Source organism: Podarcis muralis, chromosome 4, assembly GCF_964188315.1.
Source record: "Podarcis muralis chromosome 4, rPodMur119.hap1.1, whole genome shotgun sequence".
NCBI classification, from domain to species: domain Eukaryota; kingdom Metazoa; phylum Chordata; class Lepidosauria; order Squamata; family Lacertidae; genus Podarcis; species Podarcis muralis.
The window spans coordinates 7,019,409-7,047,204 of NC_135658.1; the positions used below are offsets into that span (position 1 = coordinate 7,019,409).

The window sequence follows — 27,796 nt, forward strand, 5'->3', positions numbered from 1 at the left end:
TTCCTGTGAAATTCTGTGTCAGGAATGCGGTTCCTACTATGGAGGCATGAGCAACACTACTACACTGTGGAACTGTAGTAGGCTCCAATTTGGACTTTATGAACATATGTGGAACAGTAACTAGCAGACATTTGGTCTTTATGAATGAACTGATTTATTGCACTTTATGTGTTGTTTATGTGCAAGATAAACATTTGATATTGTGATAAGAATATATAGAAGAGCATTGTTTATGTGAATCCACAGCCGGTTACGTCTTGTGTTTGTTGAATGTATTTCATGTAACACAAGGTTTGATGTTGTTTTGCTAATTCCTAGAATGGAATCTTGGAAGTTGGACGTCCCTGCTATAATGCATAGGTAAAGGTAAAGGGACCCCTGACCATTAGGTCCAGTCGTGGACGACTATGGGGTTGCAGCGCTCATCTCGCTTTGTTGGCCGAGGGAGCCGGCGTACAGCTTCCGGGTCATGTGGCCAGCATGACTAAGCCGCTTCTGGCGAACCAGAGCAGCGCATAGAAACGGAAGGCGAAGGGATAGATTTAAGAGACCAAATTCCCAAGGGCATAAAACCTCTTCAGTCAGTTTAAAATCCACTTTCCCAGTTTGATGTCCTAAGACATATATCTCATTCAGCCCACATTTTACCAGCTGCCTCACATAAATCTCACAGAGGACTCTGTCAAAAGCCTCACTGAAATTAAGATGCACAATTTCCACAGCAGTCCCCTGATCAACAAAGTAATATTTTGAGCCCGTAGTTCAATTTCCCAGCAGCTCCCCTTGCCCCGGAGACACTTCTAGCATTCCATCTCCTCTACCTGTGGCATTGTTCAGCAGTGGGGAAAGTGACCTCTTCACACCGGATGTCCATTTGGTATGGCCCTTTTCAGGTTTTTTCCTGCACCTTGTGTTTGTCTTTCATTTGTTCTCCTCTGTGTGTTGCCAGTAGAAGCCACAATTCTGTGGGTACTCTAGGTGGTGCAGAAAGCACCTAGAAGCTCCCTAGAGGTTGAAGTGCAGATCAAACTTCAGTTTTGCGCTCTATAAATTCCAATTAGCACTACTTGTGGGAGAATCAGAACCTACAGGGTTAAGAGGTTCTGTGTGTGACGTCTTGCATCATGAGGCGTGGTCACAGACACTTACGGGAGTGGTTTGCTCAGAGTAAGTCTGTCTGCTTCTGGTCTCCCTCTGGTACGCTACGCAAGAGGGAAGAATGGGCGAAGTTTCGCCAGGTCTGATTTATGCTGTTACTCTACTTGATTAAAGGCTAAGAAGATAAGGAAAGCTTTGTGTCTGCGTTGAGTTATTCCCACACGCTGCATTTTTGCTTCAACTGCTGCGTTTTTCTCTGCTACCGGCTGAAGAGGCAGAGGGCTTTTGGAGCGGCACGGAGAGACAGCAGAGCTGCGCATGGAAGTGTGCCGGACGCCATGTTGAATCGTCCTTTCATGGCACTTCTGGCCTCTTAGCCGGCATAGGTCATGGGTGTTTGCCAACGCTTTGAAGCCTTTGCAGCAACGTCCCACGTGTGGGGGAAGCCAGCAACAGGGTGCTGGGACCAGCTGGAGCTCTGGAGCGTTCTTTGAGGCTGGAAGGAGCTAGCCGGAGGAGGCTGGTCTGCTGTACCGGGAGCTGGACGCTATCTATGTGAGTAGCTGGGGCCCCGGGGGAAGATGGCAGATAGCCAGGAGGTGTTTCAAGCTCCGTTTGAACAGCTTGAAGAGCTCACCGCCCAAGCGTGGAATACCTGGGCTAGAAGGGTGAGGGCGTGGTTCTTAGCCACGGAGATTTGGGACATATCCCAGAGAGAACCAGATGCTGAAACTGCAGAACTGGTGGTCAGAGATGACAGAGATGCAGGGGCACTGCAATCTGTTGTTCTGGAGGAGAAAATGCAGAGGGAGAGAGCTGCAAGAGCTGAGATCTGCATGTTAAGGGCAAGTGTGGATGCTAAGCTCCGGCACCACCTTGAAAGCGTTAATTCTGCGTGTGAGATCTGGCAAGTGCTGAAGGGTTTGTGCGATGACTCAGGAGGAGGCCAGGGGCAGGAGGAAGGCCCTGTTTTTACAGTCTTGCGAAGAGCAGACGGGGGGGCAGAGAAGCCCAAAAGTCAAGTTGGAAAAGTTTCCACTGTGTGTGTCGAGGAGGAGTGCCATTTGAGAAGGGGTGGAGCTGGTCCGGGAGCTTTGTTGGCTGAGAGCTCATCCCAGTACATTTCCACTCGTCGGTGTTATGTTTGTGGGTCCAACAATCATTTCAAAAGAGACTGCCCACAGAGAGCGAAGGCAGCTGGGCAGGAAGGTCCCAAGGTCGATTCGCATGGGAACCAGTCTCGGAGAGGAGGCCAGCGTGGGAACGCGAAGGAAAGACGTGACTCAGAGAAGGGAGACTGTTATCATCTCACGGCTTCTCTGGCGGCTTTGAAAAACAACTCCAGCAGGGACACAGCTGGGCAGTGGGTCGTGGATTCAGCAGCCAGTCATCACCTGGCGCCACCTACTGGGGAGCTGCGGAATTGCAGGGCTGTTTCAACTGGAATGACTGTTACGTTCGCAGATGGGACACAAAAATCAGTTTCTGCTGTTGCTAACATATATCTGTCCTTTTTACAGGAGGAGCTAGAAGTCTACGTTGTGCCGGGACTGAATTGTTGTCTGTTGTCTGTACCTGCTCTTGTGAAGCAGGGATACAGGGTTTGCTTTGAAAATGATGCCTGTTCCATTTTCAGAGGGGGGAGACAACTTGTCAACATGGAAAGCAAGAACAATCTTTGTTCTGGAATCACCTCTGGAGGGTGGTGGGAATGCCGGAACAGCACAGGCGCAGTGTGCTAAGGTTCCCAGCCATGATTCATGTGTTCATGTATGGCACAAGAGAATGTCACATGCTTGTTTGGAGGATGTTAAGAGGTTGCCCAGCTGCACCAAAGGTTGTAAAATCACACCATGTGAGGGATCCCTAGAGTGCAGGGTGTGCAAAGGGGCAAAGGTACATGGTTTTCCCAGGTTTGGGAGGATAGCCAAAGAGCCTTTTGAGCTTGTTCACACAGATCTGTCAGGACCCATGAGGTGTGAGAGTCTGGGTGGAGCCAGGTATTTGCTAACGCTGACAGATGACTACAGCCAGGTTGGCTGGTGTTTCTCTCTCAAATCACAGGGGGAGGCGGCGCAACTGATCCAGGATTGGGTTGCGGAGGTGGAACTAAGGTTCTCCACCAAGGTGCAAGGGTTCAGGAGCGACCGAGGGTCACAGTTTACTGGGTCTGCTCTGAAGGAGTTTTTCAAGGAAAAGGGAATACGTCACCAGGTGACGGGTGCAAAGTCTCCTCAAGAGAGAGGCGTGGCAGAGCACAGGAGTGAAACACTGGCTGAAGCTGTCAGGGTTCTACTGTGTGACTCTGGGCTGCCTCAGAGCTTTTGGAGTGAAGCTTGGAAAGCTGCCAGCTTTGTTTTTAACAGGTCCTATAACCACGTTATAGGGGACACACCGTTTTTTCTGTTACACCGGAAAAAGCCACAGGTGCGTTTCTTCCGTTCGTTTGGTTCAAGGGCTTCAGTCCCAATACCAGCAGCACAACGGAAGGAGGGTGGTCCAAGGTACCAGGACATGATCTTCTGTGGGTATGATCCTGCAACCAATGGGTGGAAGTTTGCATACCCAGAGGGTGATCAGACCAAGCTGCTGGTCAGCAAGCATGCTGAGTTCTATGAGCAGGGTGGTTGGTCACGGTCTAGGGATGGTCCTGATTTTCTCTCAGAATGTCTGTCTGATTCTGAGGAGGAAGGAGAGCCAGAGGCTGAACCCGGTGATGGGGACCAGGTCCAGGATCAGGGTTCAGGGCAGGTTTGGGCATCTCCAAGAGTTGTTAAAGGAGTGTCCAGGAGTGAGCCTTCATCTCCTGTCAGCGTAATGGAGAAAGCTCACAGACAGGTCGTCAAGTCAGAGGGGTAAGAGTCTGATGGAAAAGACACACTTGCTGGCCCCAGTGGGTCAGAGAGAAGTTCAGATGAAGCACCCCAGTTTGTGCCCAGGCGTTCATCTCGGACAACAAAGGGTGTTCCACCTGAGAGGTTTCAGGTCACCAGTGCGTGGGTTAGTTTCGCACAGTGTGATTCTGGGAGTGTTGAAGGGGTTCAACAGGTGCCTGGGAAAGATGCCAGGAAGGGGCAAAAGGCAATGGGGAAGGTGTTGAACTCAAAGAGGTCTGTAAAGAGGTGTGCACAGGTCCCCTCAGGATGCAAAACGAGAGGGGGTGTGGGAGAATCAGAACCTACAGGGTTAAGAGGTTCTGTGTGTGACGTCTTGCATCATGAGGCGTGGTCACAGACACTTACGGGAGTGGTTTGCTCAGAGTAAGTCTGTCTGCTTCTGGTCTCCCTCTGGTACGCTACGCGAGAGGGAAGAATGGGCGAAGTTTCGCCAGGTCTGATTTATGCTGCTACTCTACTTGATTAAAGGCTAAGAAGATAAGGAAAGCTTTGTGTCTGCGTTGAGTTATTCCCACACGCTGCATTTTTGCTTCAACTGCTGCGTTTTTCTCTGCTACCGGCTGAAGAGGCAGAGGGCTTTTGGAGCGGCACGGAGAGACAGCAGAGCTGCGCATGGAAGTGTGCCGGACGCCATGTTGAATCGTCCTTTCATGGCACTTCTGGCCTCTTAGCCGGCATACTACTGGGGGTGGTTCACATTCAGGGGCAGCGCATTTGTCCAGCAGAGGGTGTCACAGGGCCAGTCTACTTTCCCTTTAAAGCAAACTTGGGTCTCTAGCTGTTCTTGGATTACAACTCCCATCATCCCTAGCTAGCAGGACCAATGGGGAGTGATGATGAGAACTGTAGTCCGGGAGCTGCTGGGGACCCAAGTTTGGCCCGTAAAGATGGGACCTGTCCACAGGGTCCCCGGACGTTTGACGGTCTATTGATCCCTGTGCCACCACTGTGATCACTTCCCCGTTGCCACCAACCCATTTCTCTCGGGTGCACACTGAGTCCAGACAGTTGTTAACATTAAACCAAATAAAGAAGTTTATTTTATAAGCACTAACAAGTTTATGGTTTCAGATAATTTTTCTTGTCAGTTTCTTAACCTTAGTTTCTTTACCGGCCTATACCTTCCTAATACCTTCTAACTGATTATCCCAACTGTTTAACTGACTTCTCTTAACAGATTCTCTCACTCTCTCATATCAGACTAGCCCAGACTTATGCTCCCTCCTTCTCTAACTCCAAACTCACCTCTTAACAACTCTAACTCCTCCCCCTTGGGTTCCTATTGGTTAATCATTTTATACTTAGTTAACCCTTTCCTTATGACCCAGAATGATGTCACACGCCTAGGAGGGCAAACCCCACAGGCCTAGGTCTTTAAGCATTGGCGCCTATTCCTATACCTACAGGTCTCAGGATGGTTACAACATACAAACACAAAACACCACATGTTAAAAAGGCAGTAGATGTCAATCAGCCAAACGCCAGGTAATAAAGGTGCAGATTTCTTGGCTGCTAAAGCTGTATAATGGTTTTCCCGACGTTTGTATGGATTCTTTTATGGGAAGTGAGTTTGTCCTTCTTACTGAAGCTCTTTTCACATTCTACACACTGATAGGGTTTCTCCCCTGTATGAATTCTTTGATGGCAAGTGAGTTGGTCCTTCTTACTGAAGCTCTTTCCACATTCCACACACTGATAGGGTTTCTCCCCTGTATGAATTCTTTGATGGCAAATGAGATGGGAGCTCTTCCTGAAGCTCTTTCCACATTCCATGCACTGATAGGGTTTCTCCCCTGTATGAATTCTTTGATGGGAAGTGAGACTCTGGCTGTGACTGAAGCTCTTTCCACATTCCATGCACTGATAGCGTTTCTCCCCTGTATGAATTCTTTGATGGCAAGTGAGTTGGTCCTTCTTCCTGAAGCTCTTTCCACATTCCACACACTGATAGGGTTTCTCCCCTGTATGAACTCTTTGATGGGAAGTGAGATCGGAGCTCTTCCTGAAGCTCTTTCCACATTCCACACACTGATAGGGTTTCTCCCCTGTATGGATTCTTTGATGAGAAGTGAGAGTGTTCTTCTTACTGAAGCTCTTTCCACATTCCACACACTGATAGGGTTTCTCCCCTGTATGAATTCTTTGATGGGAAGTGAGACTCTGGCTGTGACTAAAGCTCTTTCCACATTCCACACACTGATAGGGTTTCTCCCCTGTATGAATTCTGTGATGGGAAGTGAGACTCTGGCTGTGACTAAAGCTCTTACCACATTCCATGCACTGATAGCGTTTCTCCCCTGTATGAATTCTTTGATGGGAAGTGAGATGGGAGGTCTTCCTGAAGCTCTTTCCACATTCCACACATTCATAGGGTTTCTCCCCTGTATGAATTCTGTGATGGGAAGTGAGACTGTGGCAGTGACTGAAGCTCTTTCCACATTCAAAGCACTGAAAGGGTTTCTCCCCTGTATGAATTATTTGATGGCAAGTGAGATGGGAGCTCTTCCTGAAGCTCTTTCCACATTCCACACATTCATAGGGTTTCTCCCCTGTATGAATTCTGTAATGGGAAGTGAGACTGTGGCAGTGACTGAAGCTCTTTCCACATTCAAAGCACTGAAAGGGTTTCTCCCCTGTATGAATTATTTGATGGCAAGTGAGAGAGGAGCTCTGAATGAAGCTCTTTCCACATTCCACACACTGATAGGGTTTCTCCCCCGTATGAATTCTTTGATGGGAAGTGAGATGGGAGCTCTGACTGAAGCTCTTTCCACATTCTACACACTGATAGGGTTTCTCCCCCGTATGAATTCTTTGATGGGAAGTGAGACTATGGCTGTGATTGAAGCTCTTTCCACATTCCACACACTGATAGGGTTTCTCCCCTGTATGCGTTCTTTGATGGCAAGTGAGATGGGAGCTCTGAATGAAGCTCTTTCCACATTCCACACACTGATAGGGTTTCTCCCCCGTATGAATTCTTTGATGGGAAGTGAGACTATGGCTGTGATTGAAGCTCTTTCCACATTCTACACACTGATAGGGTTTCTCCCCTGTATGAATTCGCTTATGGGAAGTGAGACCAGAGCTGTGACTGAAGCTCTTTCCACATTCAACACACTGATAGGGTTTCTCGCTTGTATGAATTCGCTTATGGGAAGTGAGACTGAAGCTGTGACTGAAGCTTTTTCCACATTCTACACACTGATAGGGTTTCTCCCCTGTATGAATTCTTTGATGAAATGTGAGAATGCGCTTCCTCCTGAAGCTCTTTCCACATTCCACACACTGATAGGGTTTCTCCCCTGTATGAATTCTTTGATGGGAAGTAAGACTTTCCTTCTTACTGAAGCTCTTTCCACATTCCACACACTGATATGGTTTCTTTCCAATGAGATTTTGTTGATGGGAAGTGGAATGGGAGCTCTGACTGCAGCTTTCTCCACACTCCAAATTTTTACGTGGCTTCTCCTCTCTGGGGATTATATCTTGGTCACCTTTGTTCTCGATTTCTGATTCATCACAATCTGCAATGGAGACAAAAAGGGGTTAGATACTCATGAACAAATGGAGAAGAACTGAAGGGAGCTCGGGGGGGTGTTCATTACCTGTGTTGTTTGTCATTAACCAACATAATTATTATGAGATTCTGATGTGTTGTTGAATGTTGCTTTGTTTGATATACAGTAGTGGTCAAAATTGCAGAAACCTTTTGGAGAAAAGTGCATTTCAGAGGTTTGATGGCTCAAAACTCTGCTTCTTTTGGAGTACTATCATAAAACTATATATCAATGGAAAGATAATTTTATCAAGAATGCAATTCAACAAAGTTTGTTTAATTATCCATATTCTATGAACCATTATAGCCAAATAACCAGAAAAAGGAAGCACAACTTGCTTAGGTTGACTTTTGTCAGTGTGTTACGTGATTGCTAACAGGTTGGTTGGTTTTCTGTCTTCTTTCATTTAGTGAGGTTGAAAAACATAATAAAATTATAGAAATGGCACAAAGAGTTGACTGGTCACCCAGAAAGCGATGTAAAATTGTACTATTAAGTGAACAGGGCTACAGTTATGAAGAAATTAGAAGAACGATTGGGGAAAACTTAACCAAAGCTGGCATTTCTATATTTTGGAAGAGCTATAAGGAGACTCAGTGACCATAAAATCATACCGATAAAGGTAGGAAAAGGTGCACAAAGGCAAGTGACAATTGAAGAATGGAGAGACTGTCCCTACATGACAGATGAATATCATCTGGGTGTATACAAGATTACATGGCACAATGCAAGGTGAAGTTGAGTGCAAGGACTGGTCTAAATGAAAAAGCCATTGTTATCTCTCAAGCAAAGTTTGAAAAGATTAAATAAGAAGAGGAAGAAGAAGAAGAAGAGTTTGGATTTGATATCCCACCTTTCACTCCCCTTCAGGAGTCTCAAAGCGGCTAACAATCTCCTTTCCCTTCCTCCCCCACAACAAACACTCTGAATGTCCGCTCTCTCGCCGGGCTGATTTATGAAGTTTTTCTTTTCATTAAAGGCTGTTAGAGATTAGCAAGAAGCCTGCGTTCAGTCTGATTTATTATCCACACACAAGGCAACACTGCATAACTCTGCTAAGAGCTTCAAAGAGAGCTCAAGTTTTTTCTATCGGCACAGGCGTCCATCGGCACAGGGGAAGTGTGCCGGGCGCCATCTTATCTCAGCATGTAAATGCCCAAAAACACATAAATGAAATACTTTAGCCCAAACTGAAGCCTTCCGCAGGTGATCTTTTCCCTGATACTGAAGCATATATATATATATATATTATCTATCTATCTATCTATCTATCTATCTATCTATCTATCTATCTATCATCTATCTATTTTTCTATTTCAACAAGATTCAGCTCCATGTCATGTTGCTGCTGTGTGCAAACAGTGCTTTCAAAATAATCCTATTCCACTGCCAGAATGTCCTGGGAATAGCTCAAACTTTAACCCAATCGGAAATCTATGGGGCCGACTAAAGAAACTTGTTAATCAAAGGCAACCCAGCAATAAAGCCCAATTAAAAGAGGCAATAATTCAGTCTTGGTTTCACATTCTCACAGCTGCAGAACTAAAAACTTCATGGGAAGGCATTCTAAGGCCGTAATGAAAGCTAAAGGTTACCAATGGTTACCAAAGGTTTCACGTTTTTTCACAAAAGGTTTCCACAATTTTGTTTTTTTAAAAAAATAATTTTTTATTGATTTTCCAACATAAATTTCAAACAATACACAACACAATACATAAACAAACAAACATATAAACACGTATGTCAGGGGTTCAGGGAGAGAGGCACAGATGAGGGAGGAGACTGGGAGCGAGGGGGAAGAATCACAGAACGACCAGGAAGAGGATGGAGATGACTGGAGGGATTCCATGAGTCTTTCAAGTGAATCAGAGGATTCCCAAAAGGGGGCGCCCGTGGTCAGGCCAAGGGGAGTTACAGGGGGGACTCGCCAGGAGCAAGGGAGCAGCAGGGGAACCCCAAGTGGGAGTTGGGAATCGGGACCAGCTTCTCTGCCGGAGCGGAGTGAAGGGGGTGGAGTTTCCAGTGTGACAGGCGAAGCAGAGCAGGAAGCCGAGAGGGGAAGGGGATCGGGGCAAGGCGTCCTCCCGGAAGGGGTGGAGAGTAGTACAGGGAGTAGTGTAACTGTCAAGAGGAAGGTCAGAGGTAGCGAACGCGCGCCAAGTTCAAATGTGGAGGCGCGCGGAAATGCAGAGAGCCCGGAGGAGGAGCCTGGTCCCAAAGCACGCAGGAGGGGGGAGCAGTTGTCTGGGGATTCAGCGTCAGGGGAATCCAGGAGGAGCGAAACCCCAGGGGGCAGAAAGACCCTGCGGAAAAGGAAGGACAGGAAGAGGTGGACCAGCACAAGCCTCTTAAACTGGTGCAGGGGTGGGACTGACTCAGAGGGGACTTCAGCGGTCTAAGCGTAACAGACGTGGGGCTGCGCGCCTCGGCTGTGAACTATACAATGTACTGCAATAAAGACCTTTGTATATAAAGTGGACTTGGCGTTGGTCTCTTGTGAGCTGGGACCTGAGGCGGCCCTGACAACGTATAATTTCATAACCTCTTTTTCATTAACCCTATTTCACCGACTTCCCCATGCCTCCCTTTTCTGCATCCCTATTTAATAATTTTCTTCAGCAACCCCTCACTTCTATTAACTTTTAAACTCTTTTCCTTTTCTTCTTCTTTTACCCAATCATTTACAGCTGGAATCTTATTTCTTTACATTACCCTTGACATTTTAGCATTCATTAATTTTATAATCGTTTTTAAGATAAGCTTTAAATTTCTTCCAATCTTCTTCCACCGTCTCTCTTCCTTGGTCACGGATTCTGCCGGTCATCTCAGCCAGTCCCATATAGTCAATCACCTCCGTCTGCCATTCTTCCAGTGTGGGTAGTTCTTGTGTCTTCCAATACTTTGCTAGAAGAACTCTTGCTGCTGTTGTAGCATACATAAAAAAACATCTTATCCTTCCTTAATACCATTTGGCCAACCATGCCCAAGAGAAAGGCCTCTGGTTTCTTGTGAAAGGTGCACTTAAGAACCTTCTTAATTTCATTATAGATCATTTCCCAGAAGACCTTAATCTTTGGGCACGTCCACCAAAGATGATAAAAAGTACCTTCAGCTTCATTACATTTCCAGCATTTATTATTGGGCATATGATATATTTTTGCAAGCTTGACTGGGGTCATGTACCACCTGTAGATCATTTTCATAATATTCTCTCTTAGGGCATTACATGCCGTAAATTTGATACCAGTGGTCCATAACTGTTCCCAGTCAGCAAACATAATGTCATGACCAATGTCTTGTGCCCACTTAATCATAGCTGATTTAACTGTTTCATCTTGTGTATTCCACTTCAACAGCAAGTTGTACATTCTTGACAAATTCTTAGTATTGGGTTCTAACAATTCAGTTTCTAATTTTGATCTCTCCACCTGGAAGCCAATTTTCCTGTCTTGTTTGAACACCTCATTAATCTGAAAATAATGAAGCCAATCTCTTACCTTGGACTTCAATTTCTCATAGCTCTGTAATTTCACTTTTCCGCCCTCTTGTTCTAAAATCTCACAGTATTTAGGCCATTTAGATTCCATATTAAGTTTTTTCACCTCTTTGGCTTCCATTGGTGACAACCACCTAGGGGTTTTGTTTTCCAACAAATCCTTATATCGAATCCAGACATTATATAATGCTTTCCTAACAATATAATTTTTGAAACCTTTGTGAATTTTTACCTTGTCATACCATATATACGCATGCCAGCCAAACCTGTTATTAAACCCTTCCAAATCTAAAATGTCTGTGTTCTCAAGAAGTAGCCAATCTTTCAGCCAGCAAAAAGCCGCTGATTCATAGTATAATTTCAAGTCCGGCAGGGCAAATCCCCCTCTTTCTTTCTCATCAGTTAATATCTTAAATTTTATTCTGGGCTTTTTGCCCTGCCAGACAAACCTAGATATGTCTTTCTGCCACCTCTTGAAACAGTCCATTCTATCCACAATCTGTAGTGCTTGAAACAAAAACAACATTCTCGGCAGAACATTCATCTTAATAACAGCGATTCGGCCTAACAAGGAGAGTCTCAAATTCGACCATATTTCTAAATCTTTCTTAACTTCTGTCCAGTATTTCTCATAATTGTCTTTAAATAGATTCACATTCTTAGATGTCAACTTCACCCCTAGGTACTTCACTTTCTTTGCTACCATTAAGCCAGTTTCACTATGAAGCCTCTATCTTTCAGCAACTGTTAGATTTTTCTCCAGTACTTTCGTTTTCTGCTTGTTCAACTTAAAACCTGCAACTTGACCAAATACTTGAATTAATTCTAAAACTTGTTAATCAAAGGCAACCCAGCAATAAAGCCCAATTAAAAGAGGCAATAATTCAGTCTTGGTTTCACATTCTCACAGCTGCAGAACTAAAAACTTCATGGGAAGGCATTGTAAGGCCGTAATGAAAGCTAAAGGTTACCAGTGGTTACCAAAGGTTTCACGTTTTTTCACAAAAGGTTTCCACAATTTTGACCACCAGTATAAGTTGTTCATTTTAAGTTAATGTTCTTTTTATATGGGATCAGAATATTATTATTTATGTTTCATGTTTATATATGTGTTGGAAGCCGCCCAGAGTGGCTGGGGCAACCCAGCCAGATGGGTAGGGTAGACATAAAAATGTCAGCTTTGTTCCGGAGCTGTCAGAGGCTGGAATGTATAAAAGCAGGCAAAGAGAGATAAGGACACTGGAATGTGAGATGGAATGTGAGAGAGAGGAGGGGCAGGCGAGTGGCAGAGCTTCAGAGAACAGAGAGCAGGCAGCAGATAGCAAAGATCCACAAAATACCAATCTTAGCTCAGAGACAGAAGGGGAGAGGCCAGGAATAGCTAGCCCAAAAACTCGAAGGCGCAAAAAGGTCAGTGAGATGAGGGGGAAAGAGCGGAAGTGAAAGGGTTTTTCCCCTCTTGGAAGAAGAGGAAGGGGCGGAGTTTAGACTTGGCAACTGCAAACTTGGAAGTCAGACACGGAGTGAAGGAGCTCCGGAGTGATTTATGTGTTTGAGCAATAAACCCGAGATAATTACTGCCGGTGTCTCGCTTCTGTGGGAGAGCCAAGCCATTACAAAAAATTATTATTATTACTGTCGGAAATCAAGCCCATATCAGGAGAAACTGGCAACTCTCCCAGGCACCCGGCTTGATCTCCTGTTGACCTCCCTGGCTGCATTCCCCAGCAAGATCCAGGCTAGGTCGCAATAGGCGATCCTTCTCAGCGTGAGAAGAACACACACCCTCTTTTTCCCTGCCCCCCCCCCCCGGCAGGAGAAAGAGATAGACAGAAACGTATTTACATGCCTTTATTTCTGTCTTTGCAGCGTTACAAAAAACATGACTGCTCTCTTCAAGCTCCAGCAGTCTACTGACAAAGACTTCCTGCACTTCCTGTACAGGAATAAACGGAAGAGCTCATATTACACTCTGAGCTAATCCCGGTGCTTCACACTGTGAATAGACTGTCCCTCTGTTTCCCACGGAACAGTCCTAACATTCCATCATGTTTTGTTTTCAAGCTAGCAGCTCGTAGCTGCATTGCTTCTATATCGTAACAATTACTACAGTGGTACCTGTTCTGGAAAAATTAAGTTTGTAAACCAAGGTACCACTGTATCATCCTCATCCTCATCACTGCTACTGCTACCTGAGATTCCATAAGCCTAGCTCTTCTCTGGGGTGGATTTTGTTTGGCCCAGTCATGGCATCCCCTCCATCTCCAATGTCAATCCTTAGTCTCTCCCACAAATGTGAGAGGACTCTGGCTGTTAATAATTTCAGATTTATTGCTAAAACAACAAACTTGGACGGAGCTCCTCTACTCACCATCCTCCCACAAGATGGAGTTGCCCGGACTGAGCTCCTCCCCCTTCCCCAGCACGGAAGCCCCCACCTTCTCTTCCAGTATCTTTAGAGCCTCTCGACCACTTTTCAGATCCTACGAGATTTGGCAGAGAATGCTTCCTGCATTCCAGCGTCTGACTCACTCCTGTAGCTCTCACACAGCTGTCTGTCACTCTCTCTCTCTTTTTCTTCTCCCCCTTGTTCAGAGCTCAGATGACAGTTCCTCTCCCCCTCCTCTCTGCCTTCCGCTGCTAACTCTCCTCTCCCTAGGCCTGCTTCTTCTCTGGTTGGCAGCACCTGAGCTTCGCTGCCAGTCGTCTCTTTGGTCAACCCAAGACTGACAGCAACAAAAACAAAAACCTGACGCTACTTATCTTTCCTAACAATTCTGAAGCTGACATTGAAGATGGCCTGGGAAGTTCAGACCAGCCCAATCATGGTAGAAAAAGGAATAATTTGAGGAAGGTTGTTCAAAGAAGAAACTGTAATTTACTCTTTATTGTGGGGTGTTAGGTTCCCAGGTGTTATAGGGGGCGCTGTTGAGCTCTGTGGAAATAGATGAGGTTGGTCCTATAGAGGTATTTTTTGAATTTCCAGGCAGATATGACGATCCCACAGGGAGCCTTACCAAGAGAGGCCAATATCCTACGATTCTCCTCTATGACGTCCTTATGCAGAGCTCTCTGGTCAGGATCCAGCAACGCCCACTCCTCATCCGTGAAACGAACAGCAACATCTTCAAAGCACACTGGACCCTAAAAGAAAAAGGGAAATGTCCTCCTCTGAGACAGTAGAAACATGATCTGCTACACAATGCTCTGTTGTTTCCTTCCTGTTTAATAATAATAATAATAATAATAATAATAATAATAATAATAATAATTTATTTATACTCTGGGTGGCTTCCAACAAAACACTAAAATACAATAATCTATTCAACATTAAAAGCTTCCCTAAACAGGGCTGACTTTAGATGTCTTCTAAAAGTTTGGTAGTTATTTTTCTCTTTGACATCTGGTGGGAGGGCATTCCGCAGGGCGGGTGCCACTACCGAGAAGGCCCTCTGCCTGGTTCCCTGTAACTTGGCTTCTCGCAATGAGGGAACTGCCAGAAGGCCCTCGGCGCTGGACCTCAGTGCCTGGGAGGAACGATGGAGGTGGAGACGCTCCTTCACGTATACTGGACCGAGGCCTTTTAGGGCTTTAAAGGTCAGTACCAACACTTTGAACTGTGCTCGGAAACGTACTGGGAGCCAGGCAGATCTCTCAGAACCGGTGTTATGTGGTCCTGGCGGCCACTCCCAGTCACCAGTCTAGCTGCTGCATTCTGGATTAATTGCAGTTTCCGGGTCACCTTCAAAGGTAGCCCCACGTTCAGCGCGTTGTAGTAGTCCAAGCGGGAGATAAGTAGAGCATGCACCACTCTGGCGAGACAGTCCGCGGGTAGGTAGGTCTTAGCCTGCGTACCAGGTGGAGCTGGTAGACAGCAGCCCTGGACACAGAGTTAACCTGCGCATCCATGGACAGCTGTGAGTCCAAAATGACTCCCAGGCTGCGCACCTGGTCCTTCAGGGGCACAGTTACCCCATTCAGGACCAGTGAGTCCCCCACACCTGCCCGCCTCCTGTCCCCCAAAAACAGTATTTCTGTCTTGTCAGGATTCAACCTCAATCTGTTAGCCGCCATCCATCCTCCAACTGCCTCCAGACACTCACAGAGGACCTTCACTACCTTCACTGGTTCCGATTTGAAAGAGAGGTAGAGTTGGGTATCATCCGCATACTGATGAGCACCCAGCCCAAACCCCCTGATGATCTCTCCCAGCGGCTGCATGTAGATGTTGAAAAGCATGGGGGAGAGGACAGAACCCTGAGGCACCCCACAAGTGAGAGCCCAGGGGTCTGAACACTCATTCCCCCACCACCACTTTCTGAACACAGCCCAGGAGGAAGGAGCGGAACCACTGTATGACAGTGCCCCCAGCTCCCAGCCCCTCAAGATGGTCCAGAAGCATGTTATGGTCAATGGTATCAAACGCTGCTAAGAGATCCAGCAGAACTAGGAAACAGCTCTCACCTTTGTCCCTAGCCCGCCGGAGATCATCAACCACTGCGACCAAGGCAGTTTCAGTCCCATGATGAGGCCTGAATCCCGACTGGAAGGGATCCAAATGGTCTGCTTCTTCCAGGAGTGCCTGGAGTTTTTCAGCAACCACTCACTCAATCACCTTGCCCAAGAATGGAAGATTTGAGACTGGGCGATAGTTAGCCATATTGGCAGCATCTAAAGATGGTTTTTTAATAAGCGGTTTAATGACCGCCTCTTTCAGCAGGTCTGGGAAGGCTCGTGAGCTGTGCTGGGGCATTCCCTCCCAATGCCCTAGAGCCATATTCCAGGGGTTCATGGGGGCATAGAGCGGGAGGAATGGGGGGCAAGTCTCATCTGCAGCCAATGGAGCTGGTTAGGTGAATCCAGGCCACTATTTCTTCTCATTTGTCCACTGCTTAGAAACCAATCTGAGCATTCAGTGATCAATCTAGAAATCAAAGAATCCTCTGTTGGATGGCCATCTGTCTCTAGCATGATCTAGAAGAGATTCCTGCATTGCAGGGGGTCTCCTGGCTCTGAGAGACAAGGAGGGAGGGTGGCTTCTGGCAAAAGGAGAGGGAGCCACCTGTGTCTCCTCCTTCTCCTGACTCACCTCTGCCTCTCGACCTTCCTCTGCCACTCGCCTCCTTCCTCTTCTGCCTCTGATTCTGCACTGCATTCTGCCACAGAGTCTCCCAACTCACTAAGCCCTGTAACCCCTTCGGCTTCTGACACCTCCTCTTCCCAGGCTTCTCCCTCTTCTTCCTCTGACCGTTCATCCTTCCTCCACCTCCACTCCTTGGGCTCTGAGCCATCTTCCCTTCCTGGTTCCCCGGCTGCTTCCTCCCACCATTCCTCTGTCCCCAACCAGTCCATGACATTGCTCCATCCCTCAGCCTCTGTCCCCACAAGGCAGCTTCCCCTGACCTGATCTGGTTCCACAGCCACTGCTTCCCTTCTGCCCCCATGAAAAGACGGATCAGGAAGTCTTCCTGGGATCACTCTGTCACCTGCAAGAGATAAAATGTAAACAGGATGCCAGGAGTGCCTGCTTCTCTCACAGGTGAAACAGGGCATCTCTAACTACAGATGGGCTGTTGAGAAATCCTTACCTGCTGAGAGCATTTGGACGTTTGTGTCCATTTCATATATTTGTTGTGCAAAAATACATCTTCCCTCCTCTGGACCCTTCTTCCCAACTGTCTCCCCCCAAAACAAGATGAAAAGAACCCCCAGATGAGTTGGAAAACCAACAGAATGAAACCAAATGGAGAAAAACCACCTTCCTCCTTACCCAGTGGCCTCTCTCTGGTGTCCAACGGAGGCCTCTCTGCCTCACAGGAATCCAGGTCCATTTCTGCAAAGAGATCCTTTCCCTGAAAAAGAAACAAGGATTCAAAACAGAGAATGGGGAGAAATGCTAGAAAGAGAATAACAAAGACTTGAAGGGTGTGAGATCTCATTTAATGGATGCTTTCCCATAAAACGGATTGGCCAGCAGCAGACCATTATGGGATGTTCTCTGTCCTGTTTGGAGCCCCTTGGGAGTATCCAGAGGAAAGTTTCTCTCACCTGCTTTCTCTCCTCTGCCAGACTCAGGAGAAAACCTTCGGCCAGGGCCACCGCCTGGGAACTGGTCTCCACTCCGCATTCCCTCACCCAGCTCTCCATCTCCGGGGGAAGGACAGCCAGGAACTGCTCCAAGATCACCAGGTCCAGCATCTCAGCTTTCGTGTGCCTTTCAGGCTTCAGCCACTGGTGGCAAAAGTGGTAGAGTCGGCTGCAAACCTCTCGGGGTCCTTTGGCCTCCTGGCAGCAGAACTGACTCAACTGCTGGCTCTGCACCTCTGAGCGGAGGGTATCCTCCTCACCCAGGATCTTCTGCACTGGTTTTTCCCAGAATCCCCCACTGCTCCCAGTTTGGTTAGCAGGGCCTCTTCCAGTTCCAAGGCCAGCTGAGTCTTGCTCATCCATCTGTGCTCTTCAGACAAGTTCTGTCTGTCGTAATGAAAAGCTCAAGGAAATCCTACAAAGCAAATAAATTGTTCTGTTACAGAATTTGTAGGACAGGAGGAAAATGGTTCCCTGAGCAAGCATGGATGAGTCTTGCTGGGAACCAGGGCTGGACTGCACCGCATCTGAGACCGTGAGCTATCTTTTTGAAAAGAAAGAGCAGGAAGAGGAGAAGAAATAAGTCTCTAGCCTTCTAGTAATGCAAAATGTGGAGGCAACTGAAGGGATTTCTGGGAGATTAATCAACCGGGTTTCTGCTGCCTTCCCGTCAATGCATGGAGTCAGAAACGACTGACAAGGGAGTCATTTGTATCTTGTGAAAAATGGATGCTTGGCTCTAGTGGGGGTCCTCACCCGGGGGTCCTCAGGAGTTGCTCCCCCCCACTCCCCTGCGTTTGTCTCCTTTTCTTGCACTTGGACTCTCTGCCGCTCTCCAGACAGACTCCTGGGGTGGGGCCCCTTTTTATTTGCTCTGAGGGCCAGATATGTATCCGATCAAACCCCTGAGGGCCAAGTGGGCAGGGCCAAAGACATCTCCCTTGAAATTTAGGCGGGAAATTTATTATTATTATTCTGTTTGATAACTTAACACACACACAGCCATTGATGCCAAGGTCCCTGGAGGCTCGGTGAGTAGCAGCGCCCATTTCTGGCTGCTTTGCCAGCTACAATCCCTTTGCGACAGAGAGGATGTGGTCCTAGGATGCCATGCTCTGGGTGCGATGGGATTGCTGCAGTGGCCTCCGTGGGGAGCTGCCCTTGGAGACGACTGGGAAACTGGTCCACAATGCAGCAGCCAGACAGTGGGATGGGATCCCTCTCTTTATTCCTGGCCTTTCCTGGGGAGGTGGCTAGTCCACCTCCTAGTCCAGCTTTGGAAAACCATTTGCACATGTTTCCTCTGTTGTGCAATGAGGCTGAGCGATGTCACACAGAGTTAAAGTCCCAGGGACTCCTTTGTTTAAAGAAGGGAGATTTTTTCTGAAAGGGGGGGGGGAGGGGGGCCAGATGAGTTTGGGATCCTCTGATCTCAAGGAAGGAGAGCGTGGCAGACCTGGCCCCTCCCGGATCAGACCCCCCCAGGCATCCTCCCCTGCTGCAGCCCTGGGACCCCCCCCCCGTCTCCCCACTGCACCCTCTGGGGGGAGAGAGAGGAGACTCACCAGATCCCAGGAGGGGACAGCGAGGCAGCCCTTGCAGGAGAGACCCCAAAGCAAGGAAAGGACTGGGGAGGGAGGGGCCTTGGCTCTGGAGGACCTGGCCCCCTCTTGCTTCCTGGCCTCTCTAGGAAGGCAGCTCACTTCCCTTTAACCCTTGCCAAGCCGAGTCCCTCCAGCTCAGCCCTCTCTCGCTTGGCAGAACCCCAGATTCTTATTATTTTTTATGGATTTCGGGGGGCAGCTGCCCCCCTGGCTCCGCCAATGCCCAGATATCCTTTGGGGGGGGGGAAGGCTCTTGGCTGGACTCTGAGCATCTCCCTCCCTTGTTCAGAAACCAGAGGAAGAGCTTGCAGGGAAAAGGGCTTTGCAGGAGGCAAGGAAGCTCTTCCTAGAATTCAGGAGTGGAGAGAGAGGAGGGGATCCCAGGGTCATCTAGTCCAACCCCCAGCAATGCAGGAATCTCAGCTAAAGCATCCATGGCAGATGGGCGTCCCATCTCTGCTGAGAAACCTCCAAGGAAGGAGAGTCCCCCACCTCCCAAGGGAGACCTTTCCCCTGCCAAACTGCTCTTAGGTGTCCCTCAAGGCAGCGGGTCCTGAGTTCTAGCCCTGCTGAAACAATCGCACTGGCTACCAAGGAGGAACCAAGCGAAGTTCAAAATAAATAAATCCTATTCTCATCATAAATGAGTAATACTTTCTCATGCATCCTTTTTATGCTAATGTACAAAAGTATGCCATTTCCCTTTCCAGAAATGCTTAATTGCTAATTCAATGGACTGAAAATGGATGGTTGTTATTTTTATGTTTAGGGAAGCTTTTAATATTTGATGGACTATTGTATTTTAATATTTTGTTGGAAGCCGCCCAGAGTAGCTGGGGAAACCCAGCCAGATGGGCAGTGTATAAATAAATTATTATTATTAATATTATTTATTGATCAGGTGAGTTTTCTCCTTTCGAAAGAGGAATGTGGAATCTCCACGGTTGCTAATAGCATAACATTGAAAGGCTAGTGAAATATCGGGGGCCCTAGAGCATCTGCTTGGCATGCAGAATGTCCCAGTCAGTGTAGACCAGGGGTCCTCAAACTGTGTCCTGCACGGCCATTTCAGAACCCGCCAAGTGTCCGAGGCTGAAAGCATCTCGCCGCCCGCTCAGTCAGTCCTTGCGTCCCGCTGAGGTAAACGCCACAAGCATGGTAGCGGCTCTACCAATGAAAGGCCAGGGAGTTTCACCCGGGGACGGGAAAGTGTTGTCTTTTGGCATGAAGAGCGAAGTTTGAGGTTGGTGGAGGAAGGCAGACTTGGATCAATTTGGTTTCTTTACGTTTACTTTGAAGGTGGGAGAAGGAAGTATAGTCCTATTTCGATGAATAGCGCAGCGGTCTTTCCACTCCTGTGATTTACATGCCCTGAAAGTTGCTTCCCAGGTGCTCAGGGTCGGACTCACCTGTCCCCATGTCCTTCTCTTTGCAGATGTGCTGCAAACTGTGTTGGAATGTGACATCAAGCTTTATCAACAGTGGAAAATAACAAAGAGACATGGCGTGAGCTGTCTTCCGCAGCCGTCTCCTTCTTGGTCAGAATAAAAAAGCAAAGAACAAAGGATGGAAGTGATTTACAGACTGACTTCTGTACAGAAGGTGTAAACATGGATATCATGGTACGCTAGCAAAGGGGGAATGAAATACTGACAGTTTGACCCCCAATTTGGTCCAAGACCAAAGCTGGCATCCCTCATGGTCCAGGAGTGCCAGGGACTCCGTGGTGGGGGCAGTGGGGGCCGCTTTGGCCCAGACTGGCCCCTTACCCCGAGACACTCTTTCCTCCTTCAGGACCTCCGATGTTACGCCCTTTGGGAAAGTGGGGAGGAACAGAAACCAGCGGCCAACAGCATTCCTTCGTTGTTGGCCTTTCCCCAAAGTTCCCCCATCTCAGAGCAAGTAGCTCTCCCTCATGGATTCAGTCCTTTCATCACTTCCATCTCCCTAAGAGGCTCCCAAGGCTACTCCTCCTCTGCAGTTGAGAACAGACCTACCGTAACTGAAAAGAACGGCTTCCTCTTCTGGTGACACCAGAGAATTCTAGAAGACATTCACCCTTTCCATAGCAGACAAGTTTCTTGGCAAGACAAGGGCCTTCGCTGGCCATAGAGTGTCCTCCTCAGCATCCCCAAAGAAGGAGCTGGGTTGCAAGAGCTGCAGCTAATGGGGGAGGCCTGTCCTCCCCGCTCCCATCTCACCTGATAGGTAGGAAAGCAAGACCCAGAGAGAGTTGTGGGAAACCCCGAAACCAGCTTGCTCTGTGCCGGATCCAAAGCTGTGACTAATAGAGAAGCAAGATCTGTTTGTGTGTTGATGCTGTGAGCCCCTCCGTCCTACACTCAGGTTGTGTATGCGAGTAAATAAAGCTAAATGTCATAAAGACGCCACAGTCTCCACTGACTTTCGTTCCAAGGAAACCGAAGATGGGGAAGCGCCTGGGACCCCTGGAATCTCACCGCTCAGAGACTGGGGTAGTTTGCAAATACAAACACACATACAATAATTTGTGCCTGTGCTCCTAATAGATAACTAAGTGTGAAGAGCATGTCATGTGCTTCAGCAACAGCCCTCCTGGAAATAAGGAAATGCAACCCCCATTGCTGGTTGACTCAAAAAAGCAACAAGGGAATCTGCTCTGGTGTCCCATGAGGTCTGCGGGGCCCTTAAATAAGAGGAGCCATTGCTTTTCTTTCTTTTTTTTAAAAAAATATAACTTAATTAACGAAATTTTAACATAATCAAACATTCAAATTTCATTTTACAATTTTAATTAACACCCCGCCCCATGCGACTTCCCCCAACTTCCCTTCCTGGTTTATAACACCTCTGTTTCTTTTGCTTATAAATTTGTGTTCCTTATATATTAAAATGAAGGTTATAACATTTGTCTCTTCCTTCTCATTTTTACCTCATAATTTCATTTTCTGTTTGTATTTGTCCACTGTAAGTGTATCACTCAAATTCTGCCAGTGAGTTCATTTCTATGCATTGTTTCCGTATATACATCTTAAAAGGTTCCCAATCTTTTAAAAATTCATTATTGTCCTTATCTTTAAGTCTCTCAGTTAGCTTCGCCATTTCAGCCTATTCCATCAACTTTTCTTGCCAGTGTTTTCGCTGGTATTTCATCGCTTTCCCATCTTTGAGCTAGTAAAATTCCGGCCGCTGTTGTCACATACATGAAGAGATTTTCCTTACCTTATCTTTTGGTAAATCCTGCCCTAAAATACCTAATAAAAACACTTCTGATCTTTTAACAAAGGTTATCTTAAAACCTTTTTTTTTCTTTCATTATAGATCATCTCCCAATAGGTGGAGCCAGGTGGGCCCAGGTCCAGGTGAGGGGGGGGTTGCCATGGTGACAAGGACCACAGACTTGCAGGCGGCCATTTTGGGTTAACAGTGAGGCGAGTGGAGGAGAGAAACAATCGCACTGGCTGCCAAGGAGGAACCAAGCAAAGTTCAAAATAAATAAATCCTATTCTCACCATAAATGAGTAATACTTTCTTATGCATGCTTATGCACGCAACAGAAATATGCTATTTCCCTTTCCATAAATGCTTAATTGCCAGTTCAATGGACTGAAAATGGATGGTTGTTGTTATTGTGTTTGGGGAAGCTTTTAATATTTGATGGACTATTGTATTTTAATATTTTGTTGGAAGCCGCCCAGAGTGGCTGGGAAAACCAGCCAGATGGGCGGGGTATAAATATTATTGTTGTTGTTGTTGTTGTTGTTGTTGAAATTGATCAGTTGAGTGTTCTCCTTTTGAAAGAGGCAGGTGGAATCTCCATGGTTGCTAATAGCATAACATTGAATGGCTAGTGAAATATGGGGAGCCCTAGAGCATCTGCTTGGCATGCAGAATATCCCAGGGTCAACCCCTGACATCTCCTTCAAGGGCTGGACGAAATTGCTGCCTGAAACTCTGGGGAGCTGCTGCCAGTCAGTGTAGGCCAGGGGTCCTCAAACTATGTCCTGTGGGCTGAATCCAGCCCGTCAGGGTCGTGAATCTGGCCTGCACGGTCATTTCAGAACCCACCAAGTGTCTGAGGCTGAAAGCATCTCACCATCCACTCAGTCCTTGCGTCACACTGAGGTAAACGCCACAGGCGTGGTGGCGGCTCTACCAGTGAAAGGCCAGGTGTTTTCACCTGGGAACGGGGAAGTGTTGTCTTTTGGCTCGAAGAGTGAAGTGCAGGTTGGTGGAGGAAGGCAGACGTGGGTCGGTTTCATTACGTAGACGTTTACTTTAAAGGTGGGAGAAGGAAGTATGGTCCTATTTCTGTGCGTGGAGCAGCGGTCTTTCCACTCATGCGGTTTACATGCTCTGAAAGTTGGGATCTGTTTTGAGATTTAAATTTTAAAAGGGTGGATTGCACCCAGCTATTGACCACCTTGTTAGCCTGGGGCAGCAACCTTTTTTTTTTTTTTTTTTTTTTATAATAAATTTTTATTAGTTTTCCATAAGTAAAGAAAAAACAAAACAAAAACATAAACATAAACAAACACAAAATCGACTTCCCCATACCACCCCTTTTCTGCATTCTTGTTTCAAGATTTTTCAGCAACCCTCTGATAATAAGCTTAATTATATTTCATATATTTAACTTCTGTTAGTTATTAATACAACTGTAGTTCTTTATCTCTTATAGCTCTGAGCCCCTAATTTTCCAAATTACAACAGTTTTTGAGATAAACTTTAAATTTGTTCCAATCTTCATCCACCGCCTCTTTCCCCCGGTCTCGAATTCTGCCAGTCATCTCTGCCAGTCCCATATAATCAATCACCTTCGTCTGCCATTCTTCCAACGTTGGTAAATCCTGCGTCTTCCAATACTTTGCTAGAAGAATTCTTGCTGCTGTAGTGGCATACATAAAAAATGTCCTATCCTTCTTTGGCACCATTTGACCCACCATGCCCAAGAGAAAGGCCTCTGGTTTTTTAACAAACGTTCTCTTCAGAACTTTTTTTATTTCATTATAGATCATTTCCCAGAAAGCCTTAATCTTCGGGCAGGTCCACCAAAGGTGATAAAAAGTTCCCTCCATTTCATTACACTTCCAACACTTGTTGTTGGGCAAATGATAGATCTTTGCTAACTTAGCAGGAGTCATGTACCACCTGTAGATCATTTTCATAATGTTTTCTCTTAAGGCATTACATGCCGTAAATTTAACACCAGTGGTCCATAACTGCTCCCAGTCAGCAAGCTCAATGTCATGCCCAATATCCTGTGCCCATTTGATCATGCTGGGTTTCACCATTTCATCTTGAGTATTCCATTTCAACAGCAAGTTGTACATTCTTGACAAGTTTTTAGTATTGGGTTCTAACAGTTCTGTTTCTAGTTTTGACTTCTCCACTTGGAAGCCTTTCTTTCTGTCCTGTTTGAATACTTCATTTATCTGTCGATAATGTAACCAATCTCTCACCTTAAACTTCAGTTTCTCAAAACTTTGCAATTTTACATTTTCACCATCTTGTTCTATAATTTCAAAATATTTAGGCCAATTAGAACCCATATTCAATTTTTTCACCTCTTTTGCTTCCATTGGTGACAGCCACCTGGGGGTTCTACTTTCAAACAGATCTTTATACCTTATCCAAACATTATACAGAGCTTTCCTCACCATATGGTTCTTAAAACCTTTATGCAATTTTACCTTGTCATACCATATATATGCATGCCAACCAAATCTGTTATCAAATCCTTCAAGATCCAAAATGTCTGTATTCTCGAGGAGCAGCCAATCTTTCAACCAGCAAAACGCTGCTGATTCATAGTAAAGTCTTAAGTCCGGCAGGGCAAAACCCCCTCTATCTTTCGCATCTGTTAATGTCTTAAATTTTATTCTTGGCTTTTTGCCCTGCCAAACAAATTTCGATATGTCTTTCTGCCACCTCTTGAAACAGTCCATCTTGTCTATTATTTGTAATGTCTGAAACAAAAATAACATTCTAGGCAATACATTCATTTTGATAACAGCAATTCTGCCTAACAAGGAAAGTTTCAGCCTTGACCATATGTCTAAATCTTTCTTAACTTCTGTCCAACATTTATCATAATTATCTTTAAAAAGATTCACATTTTTCGCTGTCAAATTCACCCCCAAGTACTTCACTTTTTTTGCTATCTCCAAACCTGTTTCATTCTGGAATGTCTCTTTTTCTTCATTTGTTAGATTTTTCTCCAAGACTTTAGTTTTTTGTTTATTCAATTTAAATCCTGCAACTTGACCAAATGTCTCGATCAGTTCTAAAACTCTTTTTGTACTAGTGATTGGCTGCTGCAAAGTCAAAACTAGGTCATCTGCAAATGCCCTTAGTTTATACTCTCTCACTCCGACCTGAATTCCTTTAACCAACTGGTCCTTTCTGATCATATTTAACAAAACCTCCAGGACCAGTATAAAAAGTAGGGGGGAAATAGGGCATCCCTGTCGTGTTCCTTTCTCTATAGCTATCTCTTCCGTTACCACATTATTCACAATTAGCTTTGCCTTCTGCTCAGAGTAAATTGCACCTATACCATTTTCAAAACCTTGGCCTACCCCCATCCCTTGGAGATTCTTTTTCATAAAACTCCAACAAATGTTGTCAAAGGCTTTCTCCGCGTCCACAAAAATCAAAACCGCTTTTCTGTTAATGTTCATTTCCAGCAGTTCCACAATGTCTATTATATTCCTCACATTGTCAGACATGTGTCTTCCCGGGAGAAAGCCAGTTTGGTCCTTATGAATCTCACCTATCAATACTTTCTTCAGTCTTTTTGCTAAAATGTCTGCAAAAATTTTGTAATCCACATTTAGTAATGATATCGGGCGGTAGTTCTTAACCTGGTTCTTTTCAGTCTCAGTCTTTGGTATAAGTGAGATAAAAGCCTCTTTCCACGTTTCAGGTGCCTTTTTCCCCTCCAGTATTTCGTTGCAGACTTCTTTCAATGGTTGCACTAAACATTCTTTCAAAGCTTTATAATATCTGGCCGTCAAACCATCTGGTCCTGGAGACTTTCCCAGTTGTGCCTTTTGAATGGCCTCCTCTATTTCTTGTTCTGTTATTTTCTCATTCAAAATCAACTTGCCCTGTTCTGAAATTTTCGGTAGTCCATGATTTTTAAGAAATTCTTCTATTTCTTGTTCGTTTACTGGCCCTTGTGTGTATAATTTCCTAAAAAAACTTTGAAAACAATTACTTATCTCATTTGGCTTATGAATATTCTTTCCCTCCATTTCCAAACAGGTAACTGTATTCAATTTTTGCCTCTTTTTCAATTGCCATGCAAGGAGCTTCCCACATTTGTCTGCAGACTCAAAAGTCCTTTGTCTCATTTGTTTAATTTTCCATTCTATCTCTTGATTTGTCAATTCCATATATTGCGTCTGGTAATATTTTATCTCTCTCAAAATTTCTTGAGACTTTGGTTTTGACCTCAGTTTCTTTTCTCCTTCCTTCATTTTTTCTAAAATTCTTTCTTTCCTTTCATTTTGCTTTTTCCTCTTGATTGAATTCTGTTGTATCAGGAAGCCTCTCATCACGGCTTTACTCGCGTCCCAAATTGTTCTTTTTTCAACATCTGTTCTCAAATTTATCTCAAAGTAATCTTTCAATGTCTTTAGGGCCTTTTTACAGAATTGTTCATCTCTAAATAAGGAGTCATTCATTCTCCATCTAAAGGATCCAGTTGTTGTCATTTTCATTTCCATCTTTACAGCATTATGGTCGGAGCAGGTTTTTGGGCAGATTTCTACTTTTTTAATCTTTGTAGCCATCACACTAGATACCCAGATTTGATCAATTCTTGTCCATGTCATTTTAGATTCCGAGAAAAAAGTTCCCTCTCTCTCGAGAGGATTCTTTGTTCTCCAAATGTCAATCAAGTCCATATTTTCCGTCATCTCGAAGAAAGTCTTTGGTAGTCTTCCTTCTTTAGATATTGTCTGTCTTTGAGCCTTGTCCATATTTGTAGAAACCACTCCGTTCATGTCCCCCATCATTATTATTTTGCAGTCGAGATAGTCTAGTAAAGTCTCATGCAACTTCTTAAAAAATTCTGCCTTCCCATCATTTGGTGCATATATTCCAATTATCAAATATTTTTCCCCCTGGATCTGTACTTCAATTGCCAGATATCTTCCTTCTTCATCCTTAAATTTTAATTTTGGGTCCAATTTTTCTTTTGCATAAATCACTACTCCTCTCTTTTTTACTTTATCGGAAGATATAAATTCTTGTCCCAATCTTTTGTTCACCAACAATTTCCTGTGTGCTCTGGTTATATGAGTTTCCTGTAGACATATCAGATCCAGTTGTTCCCTTTTCAAAATGTGGAAAACTTGTCGTTTTTTTCTGGGATGGTTCAAACCATTGCAATTCCAACTTAGAAGTTGCAGAGACATTTTGTTTGTTAGATGTTTGATCCTCCGACTGCTCCAAGCTTTTCTTCCTCTTCAGTTGGCGGTTGTGGTAGTCCAAATGATAGATTTGCAATGTCCGTTAGCCCTCTTCCTTCTGGTGTTAATCCTTGTCCTTCTTTTGCCGGATCCACCGTACCTTTCTGTAGGTCCTCTAGGTTTCTCTCCAAAAAGTACTCTTTCTCCTGTACTGTTCTTATTCTTACTTTCTTCCCTTTGTAGTTAAAGGACAACCCCTGTGGAAACTCCCACCTGAAAGGTATAAAGTTCTTCCTCAACAAATTGGCAAGGTCTCTGTAAAAAGTCCTCACTTCCAAGATGTATTTAGGGATGTCCTTAAAGATTTGGACTTGAATGTTTCCAATCACCAAAGCTTTTTGATAGTGAAGGTTCAGTATCTTGTCTCTTTCCTCTTTGGTTCTAAAGGTAATCAGACAATCCCTTGACTTCTTGCTTTGCTTTCTACCAAGTCTGAAAGCAGTTGTTATCTCCACTTCATCTTCCTCCAGATCTCCTTGCCAATTTTCCAGAATTGCCTCTGTGAGAAATTCCGCCAGATTGTCCTCTTCTTTCTCTGGGACCTGTCTAAATTTCAGATTCCGTTCTTTCCGTTGTAATTCCAGTAAGGAGAGGG

The 27,796-nt window shown here is 45.5% G+C and overlaps 2 protein-coding genes across 2 annotated transcripts in view; one reads left to right on the forward strand and one right to left on the reverse strand.

Moving 5' to 3' along the window:
• Nucleotides 1-27,796, forward strand: part of LOC144327638 (uncharacterized) — a 138,179-nt gene that overhangs the window by 38,910 nt on the left and 71,473 nt on the right. The window lies entirely within an intron of this gene.
• Nucleotides 5,209-17,548, reverse strand: LOC144327637 (uncharacterized). Its single transcript, XM_077928044.1, has 5 exons — nt 17,100-17,548; nt 16,822-16,903; nt 16,455-16,537; nt 14,069-14,195; nt 5,209-7,522 (listed from the first exon to the last, which is right to left on the reverse strand). Exons 1-5 carry the CDS (start codon nt 17,499-17,501, stop codon nt 5,508-5,510), a joined length of 2,709 nt encoding a protein of 902 aa, XP_077784170.1. The 5' UTR covers nt 17,502-17,548; the 3' UTR covers nt 5,209-5,507.

What these genes read in the sequence shown, in the direction of transcription:
- LOC144327637 (XM_077928044.1), bottom strand. Translation starts at nt 17,501, where the DNA reads ATGGATGAGCAAGACTCAGCTGGCCTTGGAACTGGAAGAGGCCCTGCT. An exon ending in CACCAGAGAGAGGCCACTGG is followed by an intron (nt 16,538 to 16,821) that starts GTAAGGAGGAAG and finishes TATCTCTTGCAG; the next exon opens with GTGACAGAGTGATCCCAGGA. An exon ending in TAGGATATTGGCCTCTCTTG is followed by an intron (nt 7,523 to 14,068) that starts GTAAGGCTCCCT and finishes TCTCCATTGCAG; the next exon opens with ATTGTGATGAATCAGAAATC.